The sequence below is a fragment of the Neofelis nebulosa genome, chromosome 10, assembly GCF_028018385.1.
Source record: "Neofelis nebulosa isolate mNeoNeb1 chromosome 10, mNeoNeb1.pri, whole genome shotgun sequence".
NCBI lineage: Eukaryota > Metazoa > Chordata > Mammalia > Carnivora > Felidae > Neofelis > Neofelis nebulosa.
The window spans coordinates 96,424,870-96,444,927 of NC_080791.1; the positions used below are offsets into that span (position 1 = coordinate 96,424,870).

The following is a 20,058-nucleotide window of genomic DNA, read 5'->3' on the forward strand; positions in this document are numbered from 1 at the left end:
GAATAAAATGTTGTCTCCTTAACCTTAACATGGCTGTCCAGGCCTTCTGTGACCATCCCTTCTTCTCATTGCCCTCACCCACTCTGCTTTAGCCACACGGGGCTTTCTCACTGTTCCCTGAATAAGCCAAGCTCTTTCCTGCCCTAGTTAATGCCTTTGCACTAGGGTTCCCTTTGCCTGAAGCGCTCTCCTCTCACTTGGTCACACTCTGGTTCCTTCTTCGTATGCCACAGGGCAAAGGGCTTCCGTGTAAGATAGGAGTGAGGGCTTAGGAGCTAAGTCACCTGAGTTTGAATCTCAAATCTGCTGCTTACTAGCTGCGTGACCTTGGGTAAGTTTTTCTATCTGTAAATGGCAATAAGAAAAGTGCTTGTTATCCAAGGTCGTTGAGAGGATTAAATACAATACTTAAACACATTAAATGTGTTAATGCGTAAAAAGTACTCAGAGCACGGCACATATTAAGCATATTAGCAGTGTTATTATTGTCCCTTAGGGTCACCTTAAATATCACCCACTCTGAGAAGCCTTTCCTGGCCACCCCTTCTGCACATTTCTCCATCTGCGTCCCTATCACACCACCCAGGTCCATGTTCTGGTTGAGGTGTTTATTGTCTGTCCCTCCCACTGGAATGTAACTTTCGTGAGGACACGGACTATCCTGAGCTGGTACACAGGAGGTCCTTAGCGAATCTTTGTGGAATGGCTGTAGAAGGAACGGAGACCAAAGCCATGGATTCCCTCCTTTCCCAGCGACCCTGTGAGCCTTGCTGGGCGCCTGTGGGGAAGATGGTGATGGGGAGCTCTGCTCTGTGCCTGCCATACTTGAGGCCCATGTAGTCTGGGGCAGTGCTCAGTTTCTTCTCGGGAGTCAGGAAAACTAGGGGACTTGCTCTCAGAAGCCCTAGGGGGCACAGGTGAGTACTCTCCTTTAGCAAGGGTCTATATTAGTATGGACTGTGCAGTCCGTGCTGCCTGGTTCCATCAGTTACTAGAGGACCAGTTACTTACCCTCTCTGTGCCTCCACTATCTCATATGTAAAGTTGGGAGAATACCAATTACCGCACAGGGCTATTATGAAGATTAAATAGGATAATCTATGTAAAACGAAGCTCACTGGCTGGCTTGGAGTGAAGCTCTCCAGATTGTAGTTATTATCGCTGTTATTAGTGCCTATGCAAGTGTCATTCTTCTGAGCATGAATAGGGGGCTGGTGCCCGAGGGACTTGGGGGTGGGGTTGTGAGGAGACAGAAGACAGCTAGGGGAGGGAAGAACTGGAATGGGATCATCAGGGTGTACTTTTCTACGTGAATGCCTCCCTGCGTGTTTGTGTGTGGATGCATTTGTGTCCGTCTGGGGAGGGGGGGGGGGCAAGGATCCAGAGAAGAAACCCAACCCGTTCTCCGAACTCAGTTCTGGGGAACCAGGCGCCCGGGCGCTCCCCGCGCCCGGCTCTCTCCCAGCTGCGAGGAGGGCTGGGAACTGCCTCCACCATGCGCCCAACACAGAACCCGCGGCGGAATCATTAGCGTCTCTGAGTGTGTGCATTTGGGATCACAGAGGGGGATGGGCACCTGCGCCGCCGCGGCCACCACTGTCGGCACGAACTTGGGGATCCCGGGACGGCCAGTGGCAGCCCAGCGGGGCCGATCCGAGGGCTCCTGCCTGCTCTCCGGCCACCCCACCCAGCCGCGTGCTCCCGGGGCCTCGGATGCTCCCGGAACCCCGCGGGCGGGGCCTGCCTTCCGGAGCCGGGTTGGCTGGGGGCGGGCGGCGCCGGGGAAAGGGCCGTTACTTTCCCAGAGCGGCGGGGCGACGTCAGGCGGAAGGGCGCGGGGCGCGCACGCTTTAAATGGCATTCGCTGTCATCCGAGCTCGCGGCCGTGTGGGCAGGAGCGGGCTATATAAGCGGCGGGCCGGGCCGCCGCGGGGCAGACGGTGACAGCCGCGGCGGCGAGCGCCCGGGAGCGCAGCCCAGCAGCGCGCGCCGAGCCCCGCGCCCCCCGACGGGCCCGCCCGCCCGCCCTCCCGAGGAACGCTGACCCGGGCCCGCGAGGGCCGCCGCCACCCCGCAGCAGATTTGGATCCCCCGCCCGGCGAGCCCCAGGCTGCTGCCTCCCGGGGGGCCCCGGCGCAGCGGCCGCCCCCCGAGAGCCCCGGCGCCCCGCCGGCCGGCCCCGGAGACGCGGGCGGCGCCATGGCGGCCGCCAAGCCCGGCGAGCTGATGGGCATCTGCTCCAGCTACCAGGCGGTGATGCCGCACTTCGTGTGCCTGGCGGACGAGTTCCCGCAGCCCGTGCGGCCCGCCAAGCTGTCCAAGGGCAAGGGCCGGCTGCGGCGGCCGCGCCAGTCCCGCTTCAAGACGCAGCCGGTGACCTTCGACGAGATCCAGGAGGTGGAGGAGGAAGGGGTGTCCCCCATGGAGGAGGAAAAGGCCAAGAAGTCGTTCCTGCAGAGCCTGGAGTGCCTGCGCCGCAGCACGCAGAGCCTGTCGCTGCAGAGGGAGCAGCTCAGCAGCTGCAAACTGAGGAACAGCCTGGACTCCAGCGACTCCGACTCGGCCCTGTGAGGGGCGCCGCCCGCCCGGGGACCGAGAACGAAGCCCCAGAGGACCGGCGCCCCGCACTCCGGGGACCCGCGAGGACCGGGACCTCTCGCGCGGCCGCGAACTGCTCGGTGCGCCCCGCGCTGCGCTCGTCCGGGGCCCGAGCACGCGGGGGTGCCGGGGAGGGGGGCTGCTTTCTTCGCCCTTGTAAATGTTTATTTTTTAACTCTTCCCAGTACGGACTCTGCTGTGAGTGTGTGCGGGAGGCGCGCCCGCGCTGAGTCGACCCTGGGTCGCCAGGGCTTCCCGGAGAGCCGCTCCACGCCCTTGTCCGATGGTTTGCAACTCCGATTTTGCACGCCGCTCCACCGTGCCCCCCAGCGCACACCCGTTCACACTCACGCCAACACACTCTCGCTGAACACTTTTATAATTGTTAGGCGCGGCCGATGGGACTTGGGGCGCAGCGCAGCTGCTGCTGCGGCCGGAGGATGGATATTTATTTTTGCATTGCGATGGCTGACGACGTTTATTTAACGATCTTTTTACTTGGATATGTCTGTGAGGCTCCCGAACGGAGACAAATAAAGTCAATATATTTGCACAGTGCATTTCTCCAGGCTCTTGACTTCTTGAACCTTCGGGGACCAGGCTCCCAAGTCTGGGGGAGGTGGGAGAAGGATGTGGCTGGAATGGAGGGGAGGGCAGGGATCCCCGGTGGAGGTAGCCCCACAAGCTTCGGTCGCCGGAACGAGGTCTCGCCCACGGTGCCTCGGGCCATTAGCCGCCTCCCCAAGTCGATCCACACCTGGCCCAGAGCGCTGCTGCCTCCCTGGTCTGTTCTCGGTCGCCGGCGTCCGGGATGGAGTGTAGCCGCTGGCTCGGCGAAGGTCAGCGCTGTGAGGACAGGGAGAACCTTCCTTGGTGCAGTTGACCACTCAGCGAGGCCGGGGGGCAGGGTCATCGGCCCGCATTCACCGAAGGAGACCCCACTCACTCGGTTCCCCTTCCGGGCGACGGGTGGGGACATGCCCGAGCCATCAGTGGGAGACCTAGGCTGGGATATTTGGGTGCTGGGACCGACAGAGTGCTGCGCGTAACGCTGGGGCTGGGCAAGAGCGCCCAGGGGAGGCCTCGCGTCCCCCGCGCTGATTCAGCGCAGTGCCGGGCACCCCAGCACTGTCCCAGCCAACCGAGGCCGTTTCGGTTCCTTGGTCCCTTTCTCCAGCCTCCTATGCCCTCTTCAGCGTTCCTCAAGGAGGGTGGGGCATGGCTTTGGTCCGAGTCTGAAGGGCGCTTGGGTACCACCGCACCCCCTCTGTCTACAGATGAGAAAACAAACTTAGCGGAGAGGGAGAGGTCACATGGAAAGTAGTGGCGTCGCAGTCCTCTGTCTGGACTCCGCGTCCGGTGCTCTTTCTATCACACTGAGTCCCTTTCCAGTGCTCTCCAGCAGCTGCCCTGCGCTTCTGTGTACACCCTAAACCCTCTGGGTTAGCAGCATATAACACTATCACCTGGCAGTAGGTGGCGATCTGTGTAATAAACAACATTCAGTTGAGAAGGGCAGGGCCCCACGCTTGGGGCCCCCACCCAGTCAACCCCTCCAGGGTTACTTCAGAGCTGACCCACCATGGCCAAACCCTAGGCAGAGTAGTTCAGAGACACGCAGAGAGTTTGAGTGCTGTTCCTACCCCTCTCTCTGGAAATTGCCAGTTTCTGTGCTCGGGGGCCCTCTGGTGGTGGGGGCTGATGCTCAGCTCGGCCCCGCAGGGCATTTGAAGTGCGTATCTCTCCCTAGCATTGGACTCTGCAGAAAATGAGGAAGGAAGGGAGGAAGGGGGGAAGGGGGGGAGAGAGGGAGAGAGGAAAAGAAAAGAAAAAAGAGAAGAAAAGAGAAGAAAAGAAAAGAAAAGAAAAGAAAAGAGGAAATGAAACAAAAATAGAACCCAAAGGGCCTGGAAGAATGCCCTCCCATCTGGCTCAGAGGGAGGAAGCCTGCTCAGGACGTTGGGGGCTGGGGTCTTTGGAGGTGCCTGACCCATGGGAACACATGGCCTATTGCAGTCCTCAGCCACAGTTTCACTGTGCTGGGGTTCCTTAACTTCAAAGGCCTCAACCTGGGGAGGTAGCCAGGCTTTTATTCCAGTCTCTGCAGCTGTCATGGCTCAGCTGGTTTGAGCTCCTTGGGGTGGGGGGAGGGTGGCTGAAGCTTAGAACCACACCCACCGGGACCCTATTCTGTGTCCTCATCCTCCTCCCCCATCTTATCTTAGGTGTTTAGCAGTAGGTCCTGTATTGCTCTTCAAGTGGTGAGTGCCCCACGCCTTCCTGGGTGCGGTTCATACCCTTCAGGCTTGAGATCCTAGCTAGGCAGCTCCAGTAACTTTGCCACAGGGAGCCTCTTCTGTTTGCCTTCAACCCCTGCCTGAGCTGAAGACCTACCTGAAGGGTCTCCTTGGGTCACCCTGGTCAATGTGTGGGGTTGTTGTAGGATCTGTTGCATATCGGATCACCCTAGTCTCTGCTCTTCAGAGATATCTGTTGGGTTAAAATCAATAAAGAGGCAGTGAGGAAGATTGGCACCCATCTTGCCTAAATCCTGGTTTGTTTTATTTGTTCATTACAATACAAAACAAGCCACTGCCACCACCCTGAAATCAATATGTTATTTTGGACATTATGCATATGTATTTTCTTCTACAAAATGAGTTTATGTCCTAAATACTATTTTTGTTAATGTTTATTTGTTTTTGAGAGAGAGAGAGAGAGAGAGAAAGAGCCAGCATGAGCCGGGGAGGGGCAGAGAGAAAGGGAGACGCAGAGTCCCAAGCAGGCTTCAGGCTCTGAGCTGTCAGCACAGAGCCCGGCAGGGGGCTCAAACCCACCCACCATGAGATCATGACCTGAGTCCACGTTGGACACTTACCCAACTGAGTCACCCGGGTGCCCCCTAAATACTATTTTAAATCTGCTTTTGGCTTACCTGGATTTGTATTTAATATCAGTATGTATGTATGTGGTGCCTCGGTGGCTTGGTTGAGCCACTGACTCTTGATTTTGGCTCAGGTCGTGATGCCACAGTCTTGAGATCTAGCCCCCGGTGTGGGGCTCCATGCTGAGCGTGGAACCTGCTTGAGATTCTCTCTCTCTCTCTCTCTCTCTCTCTCTTTTTCTCTGTCTCTTCCTCTCTCTCTCCCTCCCTCTGTCCCTCTCCCCCACTGGCTCACACTCTCTCTCCCTCTCTAAAAAATAAAAATAAATTTTAAAAATGCTTTAAACCCTAAATTAAAATAATAATAATAATAATAATAATAATAATAATAATAATATCAGTATATATGGGTCTACATCATGGTTTTTATAAAGTTCTGTTGAATATATACTCCACATTTAATTAAGCCAATTTCTCACTCTGGTATAAAAATGATGTCCTGTTTGTCCCAGTTTCTTAGTATTGCCTATAACTAGCAGTGAGTTCTAAGGGTTGAAAATAGAGAGAAGTTTGGAAGAGGCAGTGATACAGAGAGGGGTGGGTGAGGGAGGGGGAGGTTGGGATGCTGTGTTATTAGAGGGAGCAGGCCGGGTCTGGGGTGCCATGGACCCTGGGCTGCACTGGGGGCACTGTCTTGTTCTGAACATGTCTACCCTGCACAGAGGAAGCAAGAGGGCAGATGGGAGATAGGGGTCTGATTCCAAGGTCCCTATGGAACTTGGGGAGCTCAGCTGCTCCTTGTGCTTTGAAGGCATTCCAAGGCAGCACACAGCTCCAAGGAAGTGGCTGGGCTGGGAGGCCAAAGGGTGGAAGAGGAGGAAAGAGAGGGAGAGACCAGGGCTGAGGGAACAAGAGAGCATGAGAAACAGAAAGAGAGGAATGAGGCCCCTGGGGGAGACAGGGAAACTCAGAGACCCAGAGAGAGGGGGATGTACAGAGAGGTACAAACTCAGGACCCCAAAGGTGTCAAGAGATGGAGAAGAATCAGAGCCACCACTGGAGACAGAGAAGAAAGCAGGAGAGGGGCGCCACAGAGAGTAGGAGGGAGGGAAGGCAAGAGAGAAAGTGCTCTGGAGAGCGGGCACTGAAGGAGAGAAACCAGAGAGGGGGAGCCTTTCCGGACCTGTAGAGCAGGCATGTGCCTGCCGTCTGCTGCTGGGATTTACAGGCCTGTCCAAGGAGCTGCCTCCTTCCTTCCCTTCCGCACCTGGGCCTCAGCCCACAGTCCTAGCCTGGGGGACGAGTTTTCAAACAAGCCAGAGCCCTGAGGAGGTAACAAGTGGCCATCCCAGCCCTGGCCCTCAGTCTCTTCTAGATATTTCTCTTTGGCCTTGGGGGAGATATCTATCAGAGTGCTTCTTGGCTTCGTTTATAAGCCAGCTTGGCCTCTGCAGCCCACTCCGTGCTAACTCTGGGCCCACTTGGTATGGGGTTTAGAGGGAAAGGCTGTCTTCTGTCCCAGGGAATCAAGGTCAGCAGCGGACTTGGGATTCCTCCCTCAGGGAGTGCATGTGGAATAGCCCCTAGATCCACTGAGCTCTGGCCAAATGGGGAGGGGATAAAGGCCACCATTTAGTGAGCATCTCCTGTGGGTTCTCTACTCTCATGCTGATAACATTTCCCAGGCATGTTGCAGATGAGGAAACTAATAAGGATCAGAGGAATTAAGTTTCTTGCCCAATGCCACATAGCTTATCAGTGGTGAGCATGGTTTCAATCCAGGATAGATAGATAGATAGATAGATAGATAGATAGATAGATTGATAGATAGATATGTGTGTGTATGTACATATATATATTTTTTCATTCCAGAATTTTTAAATGTTGTGCTCTGACTAGAATGTGAATCCTAGTTCTTTCTGTAGCCCCCACTCCCCTGTGGCAGCCATGAGAATGGGCCTTGTCAGACATCCTATGACAGGGGGGTGTAAAAGGCCTGTGCAGGGCAGCCCTGGCTTTGAAATCCATCCCATGCCCCCCACAAGCGGCTCCCCACCAATGACCGTGTGCACCTGGGCACTGGGGCAGAATGGTTCCCAGCAGACACGATCTCTTTGTTGGCCGACTTTGGCTCAATGATTTCCCAGTGGCTCTACTGAGGCTTTCTTAGATGGCCACAGTTACCTTTCCATACGTCCTCTGCCTGCCCTGCTGACTCCCCCAGGCCTTCTCTGTCTCCCTCTCCAGTCCATTTCACACATCCGTGTCTCCTAATGACATCATTGCACACTCAATCTCACACCTTGATGTCTGCTTCTTGGAGACCCCCAGGCTAGCACACCCTTCCATCCCCCAGCAGGTTCCTGAGGCTGCCATGGGTCTCTCAGGCGCCTACTGGCACAGGATGGTGGGCGTCATTTTAGAGTAGTGTAGAGTACATTTTAGATATGGCCAAATTTCCCAAGCAAACGTGTGTCATAGTGGTCTGCTGGCCCAGTGTTCTGGATTGGCAATGGGCATGTTGTGGCCTGTGCCCAGGGCAGGAGGGCCAGGGCCTCCCACAGAGACAAATGTCCTCTCAGCTTATACTTAAGGCCACGTGACTCATAATGACCACCTGCCCATCAACTCCCAGGCCCATGGCAGAGACTGCTAAGTGTCCACCAATACTGATTTTCCCCTTCCTCCGGGACACACGGCCAAAGTCCTTGTCCCAGATGCTCGTGCACATAGGTCTCTCCATGTGATTCCGTTTTTGCCAATGGCATATATTGGGAGCAGAAGTGTGTTTCTCCCAGGCCTTGGCCTTAGGATGTATTCTCCCACCACCCCCGTGCCTTCCCTTCCCCTTCCCACAAGTAGGGACATGGATGTGTCTGTAACCCAGTGGTGATCAAGCTGCCAAGGCCAATGGCCTACAGGATGGCAGAGAAACACCCCAGGCTCCTGGATGACCTTGTGGAAACCAACAGCCTGCCAATCTGGAATGGTCATCATAGACTATTATGTGTGAAAGAAACACATTTCTCTCTTCTTTGAGCCACTAAATGATTATTGGATCTCATTATTATAGCAGCCTACCCTTACCCTGAATAAAAAAAAAAAACAACCATTACTGGCAGTTTATTATTACTGTTTTAACAGAAGCCCTAAAATATGAGTCATTGACCTCATGGTTTTGCTGCAGGTGGGAAGGGTAAAGGTATTGCACTCTGGAAAGTTGGAGACTCTTGTTATACCTTGGGAAAGCATCTGATAAAATAGTTTTTATGACGCTTTGGACATATATTGGCTGAGCCCACAGCTCTAGAGAAGGTGGTTGGAAAGAAGTGGAATATTAGTAGATGCTGGTTGTTGTTCTTTGTGGCTTTCAGCAAATTATTAAAGAAAGACGTGAGAGGGGTACCTGGGTGGCTCAGTCGGTTAAGTGTCCGACTTCAGCTCAGATCATGATCTCATAGCCCGTGAGTTCAAGCCCCACATCTGGCTCTGTGCTGACAGCTCAGAGCTTGGAGCCTGCTTAGGATTCTGTGTCTCCCTCTCTCTCTGTCCCTTCCCCTCTCACACTCTGTCTCTCTCTCCTTCAAAAATAAACATAGGAAGAAAGAGAGAGAGAGAGAGAGAGAGAGAGAGAGAGAGAAAGAGAGAGAAAGAAAGAAAGAAAGAAAGAAAGAAAGAAAGAAAGAAAGAAAGAAAGAAAGAGAAAGAAAGAAAGAAAGAAAGAAAGAAAGAAAGAAAGAAAGAAAGAAAGAAAGAAAGAAAGAGAAAGAAAAACAAAGACAGACACAGGAGAAATGGAAAGGAATAGAGAGTATCTAAAAACGTGGTGCCTGAGAGGTGAAATCCACCACCCTCCATAACCTTCATAAAAGGAGATCAGCTGTTGTAGCTCAGAGCCTTTCTGGAACACTACCCAGGAGCCCCAGAACAGGATCCAGCCCTGAAGCGAGGTTAGGTTAAGGGTATTGTCTTCCCACTCAGACTTATTGTTTTAGAATCCCCCTGTGTAGCCCAAATGAAAGTGAGCTGGGGCAGAGCAGGAAACAGAGTAATAAAGCAGCCTTCAGAACACTGCTGAGAAAACATCTTGGGGTGTGGTTATTGGCACCTGGAACTAGCTAGAAGCACCTAGACCAGAAATCTTTTGAGGGAATTGCCAAGGAAAGTAGGATTTGACTAGTGATTAGGATTGTTTGAGCCCCAAGGATGTCAGACCTTTTAACCCTCACTTCAGAAGTGGCCACAGAGGATGATGGGGAAAGGAGAATTTTCCAGAACTGGGTTGACCAGATTAGCTTCATCTGTCAGAGCAAGTCCTCACCAGTTGTCAAAACAATTTGCAGTGAACCGGTGACTTCTTTTTTTAAATTTTAATTCCAGTATAGTTAACATACAGTGTTATGTTGGATTCAAGCATACAATGTAGTGATTCAGCGATTCCATACATCACCCGGGGATCATCACAAGTGCACTCCTTAACCCCATCACCTATTTCACTCATCCCCCCACCTCCCCTCTGTAACCACCAGTGTGTTCCTCTGTAGTTAAGAGTCTGTTTCTTGGGGCACCTGTTTCTTGGGGTGGCTCAGTCAGTTAAGCGTCCGACTTCAGCTCGGGTCACGATCTCACGGTTTGTGGGTTCGAGCCCCACGTCAGGATCTGTGCTGACAGCTCAGAGCCTGGAGCCTGCTTTGGATTCGGTGTCTCCCTCTCTGCCCCTTCCCCTCTCACACTCTGTTTCTTGAAAAAAGAATGAACATTAAAAAAAAAAAAAGAGTCTGTTTCTTGGTTTCTCTCTCTTTTTCCTTTGCTTATTTGTTTTGTTTCTTAAATTGCACATATGAGTGAAATCATATGGTATTTGTCTTCCTCTGACTGACTTATTTCACTTAGCATTATACTTTCTAGCTCTCTCCATTTTCTTGCAAATGGCCAGATTTCACTCTTTTTTTTTTTTTACGACTAATATTCCATTGTCTACATGTACCACCTCTCCTTTATCCGTTCATCAGTTGATGGACACTAGGACTGCTTCCTTATCTTGGCTATTGTAAATAATGCTGCTATAAAGGTAGGGATATGTGTATCCCTTTGAATTAGTGTTTTTGCATTTTTTAAGTAAATGTTCAGTAGTGCAATTACTGGATCCTAGGGTAGTTCTATTTTTAATCTTTTAGGGAACCTCCATACTGTTTCCCACATGGGCTGCAGCAGTTTGCATTCCCACCAGCAGTGCAAAAGGGTTCATTATCAAAAGATATTGAGCATCTTTTCATGTATGGACTAATGACTTTTGAGTGTTTCTCTTCCTTTTTCTACATGGAAGGGTTTTTTTTTTAATTTTTTTTTTTAATGTTTTTTATTTATTTTTGGGACAGACAGAGACAGAGCATGAACGGGGGAGGGGCAGAGAGAGAGGGAGACACAGAATCGGAAACAGGCTCCAGGCTCCGAGCCATCAGCCCAGAGCCCGACGCGGGGCTCGAACTCACGGACCGCGAGATCGTGACCTGGCTGAAGTCGGACGCTTAACCAACTGCGCCACCCAGGCGCCCCTGGAAGGGTTTTTTTTTAAATGTTTATTTTTGCGAGAGAGAGAGAGAGAGAAAGAGAGTGTGAACAGGGGAGGAACAGAGAGAGGGGGAGACACAGAATCTGAAGCAGCCTCCTTGCTCTGAGCTGTCAGGACAGAGCCTAACGTGGGGCTCAAACCCACAAACCCTGAGATCATGACCTGAGCCAAAGTCGGACACTTAACCGACTGAGCCACCCAGGTGCCTCCACGTGGGAGTTTTTATTGTGGTTTCCCCATTCCTGTCCACCACTGTATTTGGGTGTGTGGGGAGGGGGCAGCTGGGGTGGTAGTTGGGGGGACAGAGGAGCTATCTTGCAGTTTACATCTCCCTGGGCCGTGAGGAACCATATGTGGCTCTGGAGAGGACTTCCCTTCTCCAAGATAAACCGCACTTTGACCTGGAGTGTAGCCATATGGAGTTTGGAATTGACCTCCTTGGAAAGGGGGCAGTGTGTTCTGTTGTGGGAACACAGAGCTCACTGATAATCCAGTAGCCAGTCAGGCAGACCACAGTCGAAACTGCTAATGGTCCACTGAAATCCATTTTCTGCATCTTTCTCTGCATAGGGCTACACCAAATCTCTTGTCCTCCTTTGCAATGAGTGTGGCCATGTGCCCGAGTTTTCTGGAATAAGCAAACAAGCAATGCATACCATGCTAGGCCTAGGCTTTTGGACTGCGGGTATGGCCCTCTTGTTCTTCCCAGAAGAATGTAGGCATGCCTGCAGGCCGCCGTCGACCAAGCACGAGCATAAGGCCCCGGGCCTCATGACACTGAGCTGCCCGGGGAGGTGAAAGGTAGACTCAAGATGGACCGTTAGCTGAGAGAGAAAGACCCTCCTGTCTTCCTTAAACCGTTGCATTCCTGCTGGGTCTCTTCATATCAGCGAGGCCTCACTCTCAACCCGCAGCAGAGTGAGAGGGTGTTCTCCACTAATCGGACCCAGAAAAATGTCCCATTCTCCTGACTGGGGTGGGGACATCAGCTTCCCACCCCAAACGTGTTCCAGCAGTGGGGGTGGGAGAGGATGGGAGTGGCTCAGGAACGGGACAGGAAGCAAATAAACTTTGATCCCTAATAAATCATCCAGGGAATTGTTTTTCCAAAGAAATCACAAAAGCCCATAATTGTTGAGGCGCCTGGGTAGCTCAGTCACTTAAGCGTTGGACTCTTGGTTTCAGCTCAAGTCATGATCTCACAGTTTGTGGGTTTGAGCCCCATGTTGGGCTCTGTGCTGATGGTGTGGAGCCTGCTTGAGATTCTCTCTCAGGCCCTCTCTCTCTGCCCTTCCCCCACCTTCAAAAATAAATATCTTTTTAATTCTTTTTTTTTTTTTTAATTTTTTTTTTCAACGTTTTTTATTTATTTTTGGGACAGAGAGAGACAGAGCATGAACGGGGGAGGGGCAGAGAGAGAGGGAGACACAGAATCCGAAACAGGCTCCAGGCTCCGAGCCATCAGCCCAGAGCCTGACGCGGGGCTCGAACTCACGGACTGCGAGATCGTGACCTGGTTGAAGTCGGACGCTTAACCGACTGTGCCACCCAGGCGCCCCATCTTTTTTTTTTTTTTTAAGTTTATTTATTTTTGAGACAGAGAGAGACAGAGCATGAACGGGGGAGGGTCAGAGAGAGAGGGAGACACAGACTCTGAAACAGGCTCCAGGCTCTGAGCTGTCAGCACAGAGCCCGACGCGGGGCTCGAACCCACGGACCGTGAGATCACGACCTGAGCCGAAGTCGGACGCTTAACCGACCAAGCCACCCCGGCGCCCCAATAAATATCTTTGTAAAAGCCCATAATTGTTTAGGCCCCAAAACAACCCCACGGAAGACATATTTTCTGACACCCACTTCCGATGAGGATGGAAGACAAGGGAGAATCTTCCAGAGGACAAAACCAGAGCAGCTTGCACTTCCACTCCCAGGGCAGGGTCATCACAGTTCCTGCCCAGGACTACTGTGTATTGCCCGTGCTCTGTCTTCTGTAGCCAGTGTTTATTGCAGTCTTATTTTTCTCTGCTTCACTCTTGTCTATTGGTCAGGTCGGTGGAACAAACGAATTGTCTTTTAGTCTACAGGTCATTAGACCACAAGGAACCACATCTGAACCCGGCAGAGAGGTCTGTGCATCACTCAAAGGTACAGTAACTTTGAGTGTCCCTCATGGAGACAGGTTGAGTGTGTCCCACCTGTGAGGGAATGAGCACACTCAGGTGTTTAGTGGCCATACATTGGTAGTGATGCCCTAAGAGCCGTTCCATCCTCTGTCCTAGGCATGAGGCTAGGTCACTCCCAGCCCACCTCATTCCTTGGATTTAGTTTTGTCCAGTGACAAATTTTCTCCAATAAAACATGAGTGCGAGTAATATTTGCCGCTTCAGAACCCAGGCCTGAGATTATGGGTGTACTAGCTCTATAATCTCGCCTTCCTCCTGCTAGGATCAAACTGGGTCTATAGTGGTGGTTAGTGTCCAGCAAGCAAAGGATGGCATGATCTTCGGGGATGACGGAGCCACAGCTGGGAAGGAACTTAGGTCCCTGAACCACTGCACGAGCAGAGCTATTTACCATCTCCAGGAGAGAAAATAAAGTTCTTTCTTGTCTCAGGTACCATGCTGTAGGTCTTTTGTATTACAGCAGAGCTCTCTTACTTATCACACTACCCTTGCTCTTTGGTCCATTGATCCGCCGTGAGAGATGAGTTCAAATCTCCTGCTACTCACGTGCTCTGATTTTCCTTGCCGCGCTGTGATTAATTCTGGTGAATGTAGCTACTGGGTTGTCTGCTGCACAGACATTCATAGTTATATCTGCATTTGAGTGGCACATAACAGCTGCTTTTCACTGTGCTTAATTCTCTTTAGACTGAATTGCACCTGCTGGCTACTTAAATCATGACTTCTGTTAATCATTATTATTATTTTTTATTTGCCTGGTTTGCCTTTGCTTGTCTTTCAGTTTCAGCCTCTTGAGTTTGTATTAGGTATGTCTCTTGCACACCATGGAGAGTTGGATTTTATTTTGAGATTTAATCTGAAGAAATATATATATATATATATATATATATATATATATATATATATTTAAAATTAGTTAAATACAGACCTATAACAAGTAAAGAGATTGAATCACTAATCAGAAACTGTCCAACAAAGAAAAGTCTCGGGCCAGATGGCTTCACTGGTGAATTCTACCAAACATTTAAAGAGTTAACACCAATACTGCTCAAAATCTTCCAAAAATTAGAAGACAAAAGAACACTTCCTAACTCATTTGATGAGTCCTGTATTACTTTGCTACCAAAGCCAGACAAAGAAACCATGAGAAAAGAAGACTACATACCAGTATCCCTTATGAATATAGATGCAAAATCCTCAACAAAATGCTAGCAAACAGAATCCAGCAGCATATTGAAAGAATTATACACCATGACCAAATGAAATATATCTCAGGAATGCAAGGGTGGTTCAACCAATCCTACATATTTTCATGCTAAGAACACTTAGCAACTAGGAATAAAAGGAACTTCCTCAACATGATATGAGACATTTATGGAAAACCCACAGCTAACACCATACCTAACGGTCTAGAATGGAAGTTTACCCTGAGATCAGGAACAAGACAGGAGTGCCTCCTCCCACCACTTCCATTCAACATTGCACTGAAAGTCCTAGAATGTCTTAGAAAGTCCTAGAAAGTCCAGAGCAATGAAGATTCTTATGTAGGAAGGCTTCTTTCTATTTTTCTCGTGTTTACCGTTATAATTATAACATTGTATAGTGACCTCAGTTCCCTACTTGACTAGACAGTCTCTAATAACGTCCAGGAACGAGCAATGAAAAATTGGCACACGTTTTCCCATCCCCCCATCCCTTTCTTCAATACGATGCAAAATGAGCTCTACACATGTTTAACTTTGTATTATTAAATATGCTATATTAAATATACTTCTATTGTTTTATTTCTCAGCTTTCGATGGTGTTCTTTAACTCCTAACTACCACAGACAGACAGGGCTGTCTAGGGACATTCTCTTGTGTCGTCTTCTTTCTACTTTCCCCTCTCACTTTGTATTAGATGTGTTTACATGATCCCAGCCTGTACAAATTTACACTCAGATGTCCACATCTCCTTTTGTCTTTGCTCTACATTTTAGCATCTTCAGCGCTTTCTCCTGGCCCTCCTTTTGCTGTGGGTTCCCCAGTCGCCTCTTGGTGATCTAAATTGGTTCTCTGGTAGTTTTCTCAAGAAGGGTCCGTGCACACATTACTCCCTGAGTTCTTGCATGTCTAACAATGTTTGTTTGTAGCTTTTATACTTGAGGGACAGCTTAATGGCATAGCAAATCCTTTGGCTGACACTTTTTTTCCTTATATCCCATGAGTGTTTGCCCTTGAGTATTGGTGGGGCTGGCTCAATTTTATCCCTGTGTGAGTGACCAGATTTGGTTTTTGATTTTTGTTTGTTTGTTTCTTCTGGCTGCTCAAAGGCTATTTTCTGTCTCTAAAGTCTGATAATTTTATCAGGAGAGTCTTGGAATTGACTGTCCTCAGTCCAGTTTCTCTGACACACATAGTATCCTTCACCTAGATTCAAATATTTTATTTCAAGAACGTTTCCCTCATTTCTATTAAGTATTCATTGTATTTCATTGCTTTGTTTTTCATGTCCAGAGGGTCCAATTATGCATATATTGGCTCTCTTTTGTCTTTTTATGATATCTATCATTTTCTCTCTAATTTAAAACACACACTTTTTTCCATTTTGTCTCATTTTATTCACGTTCCTAGGTCTGTCCTCCATTTTTATCGTGTTGTGTCTAAGCCCTCCTCCCATCTGCATCCTCATTTCTGAAAATATTTTGTTTTCTCTCATCTCTCCCTTCTTCCAGTTCTCATTTCGCCTCCTCCCATTGCATAGCTGTCTCTTCCTTGAGTCATTCTATTTCTGCTTTGTGATCTTCCCTCAGAGATAATCGTTTTAGTAAAATTTGTTCATTCATAGAAGACTTTGGTCAGACTTTTCATCTATTCTTTTTTTTTATTATTTTTAAAATATTTTTTTATTTTTGAGAGAGAGACAGAGGCAGAGCACAAGTGGGGGAGAGGCAGAGAGAGAGGAAGATACAGAATTCGAACCAGGCTGTCAGCACAGAGCAGAGCTTGAGCTCACGAACCGTGAGATCGTGACCTGTGCCGAAGTCAAACACGCAACCAACTGAGCCCCCCAGGGGACTTTCATCTAGTCTGTGGTAACTCCATCTGCTAAGCTTTGCTGACCTTTCCCACCCTTTTTCTTAGCACCTTTGCATTGATTTTGGGCTAACTCCATTTAAAAAATTATGTGCCATGAAATGAGTTGGATTTTCATGCCCCAGATATTTGTGGAAGGTTCTTCCAGGGAGTGTAATTTTGCTGGCTCTTTCTGACATCTGCCGCCATTGGGCTATTGTACTATTTGCTCTGCACGCTAGTTGCCTCACCCCACCTCCCACCACCTACAGTGAGGCTTTTCCATCTCTACCCTTGCTTCTCAGATCTGTAGCCCATGCTGTATACAGGGGACCTGGGTTCATTATTTTAGGTCGCTGGTCCTCAACTAAGGGCAATTTCCCCCCTTAAGGGATATTTAGCAATGTCTGAAGACATTTTTGGTTCCACAGTCTAGAGTGGGGCTTGATGGTACTGGCCTCCGGTGGGTAGAACCCAGGGATGCTGCTGAACACCCTACAACAAAGAATTATGGACCCCGAGTGCCAGCAGTGCTGAGGTTGAGTGACTCATCTTTAGACTGAGCCTTTGGCTAAAGGTAAAGTATTTTGGCCAGAGTTCTTTGAAACTGACCACTCCTGGACTAACCTGCTATTTATTCACCTCCCCCCGAGTCCCCACCAACCAATTCCTGTTGTACTTCACTCTCATGGCTTTGGTGTGAAATCTTTATTTTCGCCAGTCTTTGTGTATTTTTGAATATGCGGTTTATATAATGGAGATGGCATTATTTTTTCTGTTTACCTTTTCGCTTGTTGAACATCCGGGAAAGAAGAGGAAATTTGATGCTTCCTGCTGTTAAGTCCATCCCAAAATCCCTGGAGAGGGGGATACTTATATCTAGAATTTGAACTTGAGATGTTTTAGTTTAACCAGGGAATGTGAATTCAGGCTTCAAAACCACTGATAGCCCATTTGGGGTATTGAATTCTTTTTTTTTTTTTTTTTTAATTTTCTAATGTTTATTTTGAGACAGAGAGAGAGAGTGTGTGTGTGTGAACAAGGGAGGGGCAGAGAGAGAGAGGGAGACACAGAATCTGAAACAGGCTCCAGGCTCGGAGCTGTCAGCATAGAGCCCAACACGGGGCTCGAATTCATGAACAGTGATCGTGACCTGAGTCGAAGTCGGTTGATTAACCAACTGAGCCACCCAGGTGCCCCAAGGGGTTATGAATTCTTAAGGAAAATGCTTCTCCCCTTAACTCAGTGCTAAGATCTCTTTGTAGGTTTTGGTGGCGATGATGGGGGAAGGGTGCAGGTTGCTCCTGGTTCCCCTTCTCCGGATGGAGGTCAGCTTTGTGTGGGGCTGGGTCTTCCATTAGTCTTCCACCTTGGGCTGGCCCCTGTTTCTCATCTTTATCAGCCCGTAAGAAACAAAGCCAAGGTTCACATGATCAGGCAAATGCTCTCAAGGTGAAAGGCGACCTCCTTCCCTGCCCACCTCTCTGGGTGCCTGATTTCACCTGTATTTTGGCTTCTGAGTGTTCTATACTTTCTTGCCAGATCATTGATTAATTTTTTTTAACAATTTTTTAAGTTTATTTCATTATTTAGAAGAGAGAGAGAGGGAGAGAGAGAGAGAACCAGCAGGGGAGGAGCAAAGAGAAAGGGAGACAAAAGATCCAAAGCGGGCTCTTATGCTGACAGCAGAGAGCCTAATGTGGGGCTCTAAACTCACCGACCACGAGATCATGACCTGAGCCAAAGTTGGCACTTAACCGACTGAGCTACCCAGGCACCCATTTAATTTTTTAAAGTCTTATTTTAACCAGCTTTGTTGTTGTTGTTGTTGTTGCTCAGCACAAAAACCAGAAACCATTTCTATGCCACTGTCCTACCCTAAACAGAATCTCTGTCCTTACCTCTCTGAGCCTCTATTTCCTCATCTCTAACATGGGAATAACAACAAAGGTTATGTTAAAACTTTCCGTGAGGATTAGTGAGGTAATAAACGTAAACCACCCAGAACCGTGCTTGGCAGATAGTAGGTTGGTTGTCTCGAGAAGGTTAGTTGTTTCTCTTCTTTCCAGTCCCTCCTTACCCTTCCCTTGCGGTGGGAGAGAGCCCTGGGGCAGCAAATCCCTGGTCCCCAGCAAGCCCTGCTGGCTCACAGATCCTGCCAGGACCCCACCTCCTGCCCCACGCCTCTGCTCCTGGCGCCAGCCCCTCAGCACTCCGGAGCTTTCACTGTTTCCTCTCACTTTTTCCTCCCCGCACTGGACAAGGGCCAGGAATAATGTTTCTGGCTGTCAGCACCTTCCCCAGCCAGCCGGAAACAGCTCTGTCTATAGAGAGGCACAGCCACCTGGGCAGATTAGCCTGTTCTGCCCACCGGGTCTCATCTCCCTCCCCTCCCCTCCACCCCCTCACCCCTCCCCAAAACAGACATGGGGCAGGGGTGAAGTTTTCCTTGATTTTTTGATAGCTTTTAATTTTTGAATAATTTCATATTTGGGGGAAAAAGGGTATAAAAATAGTACAAAGAACTTCTGTATGTCCTTAACCCAGATTCCCCAAGTGTCCACATTTTCCATTCCCTTTATCACTTTATCTACTGATTTATCTATCTATCTGTACACACACACACACACACACACACACACACACATTACTATTATTATTTTCTGGACCATATGAGAGATGCAAATATGGAGTTCCTTCACCCTATCATGCCTTTTTGTGTGTGTACCTAAAAACAAGGACATTGTCTTTCATGACTACCATGCAGTTCTCAAATTCAGGAAATTAATCTAAATGTGATACTATGATGTAATTGATAGACATTCATATTTTTTCCAATCGTCCCAATAATGTCCTTTATAGCAAAAGAAGAGAAACTTTTTTTTTTTTTTTTTTTTTTTTTGGTCCCAGATCCAGAATTGCACGTAGCACTTAGTTGTCAGGTTTCTTACCTGGAATAAGTTCTTCAGTCTGCCTTTGTCTTTCATGATCTTAACATCTTTGAAGAGTATAAACCGGTTATGTTGTAGAATGCCCCTAAGTCTGAGTTTGTCTGCGGTTCCTTCATGATTAAATTCACAGTTACGCATATGTGGCGGGAATACCACACAGGAGATACTGTGTCCTTCTCAGCACATCACACCAGGAGGCACGCGGTGGCGGTTCGTCCCTCACTGGTGATGTTAACTTTAATCACTTGGTTAAGGTGGCGTCAGCCAGGATTTTCTACTATAAAGACAAGATTTTAAAACAAATGAGCATGGGGGGAAAAAAGAGAGAGACAGAGCGTTGAATCACTACATTGTACACCTGAAACTAATATTACACTGTATGTGAAGTAACTGGAGTTAAATGTTTTCTAAGATTTTATATTTTTTTTAGAGTTTATTTATTTTGTGAGAGAGAGCACGTGAGAGCATGCGAAAGTGCGAGTGGGGGTGGGGCAGATAGAGGGAGGGAGGGAGAGAATCCCAAGCAGGTCTCGATCTCACAAACTGTGAGATCATGACCTGAGCCGAAATCAAGAACCGGACGCTTAACCAACTGAGCCACCCAGGCGCCCCGAGATTTTATTTTTAAGTAATCCGTATACCCAACATGGGGGGTCTGGAACCCACAACCCCAAGATTAAGAGTCACATGCTCTACTGACCGAGGGAGCCAGCCAGACGTCCCGCTAACTGGAATTTACATAAAAACTAAAAAAATAAAATAAAGCTTCAGTTTACTTAGAAAGAAAAGAATTTTCTTCATTGTAATTAATAACTAT

The 20,058-nt window shown here is 49.0% G+C and overlaps 2 protein-coding genes and 1 long non-coding RNA gene across 3 annotated transcripts in view; 2 read left to right on the forward strand and 1 right to left on the reverse strand.

Annotated features, from left to right (window-relative positions):
* The window catches only part of ACCSL (1-aminocyclopropane-1-carboxylate synthase homolog (inactive) like), a 157,015-nt gene that overhangs the window by 37,184 nt on the left and 99,773 nt on the right, over nt 1-20,058 (forward strand). The window lies entirely within an intron of this gene.
* On the forward strand, nt 1,866-3,158 carry C10H11orf96 (chromosome 10 C11orf96 homolog). Its single transcript, XM_058688716.1, has one exon. It carries the CDS (start codon nt 2,200-2,202, stop codon nt 2,569-2,571), a length of 372 nt encoding a protein of 123 aa, XP_058544699.1. The 5' UTR covers nt 1,866-2,199; the 3' UTR covers nt 2,572-3,158.
* On the reverse strand, nt 4,248-19,622 carry LOC131487742 (uncharacterized). Its single transcript, XR_009249934.1, has 3 exons — nt 19,242-19,622; nt 4,993-5,088; nt 4,248-4,357 (listed from the first exon to the last, which is right to left on the reverse strand). It is a non-coding gene; the product is annotated as an uncharacterized LOC131487742 (long non-coding RNA).

What these genes read in the sequence shown, in the direction of transcription:
- C10H11orf96 (XM_058688716.1), top strand. Translation starts at nt 2,200, where the DNA reads ATGGCGGCCGCCAAGCCCGGCGAGCTGATGGGCATCTGCTCCAGCTAC.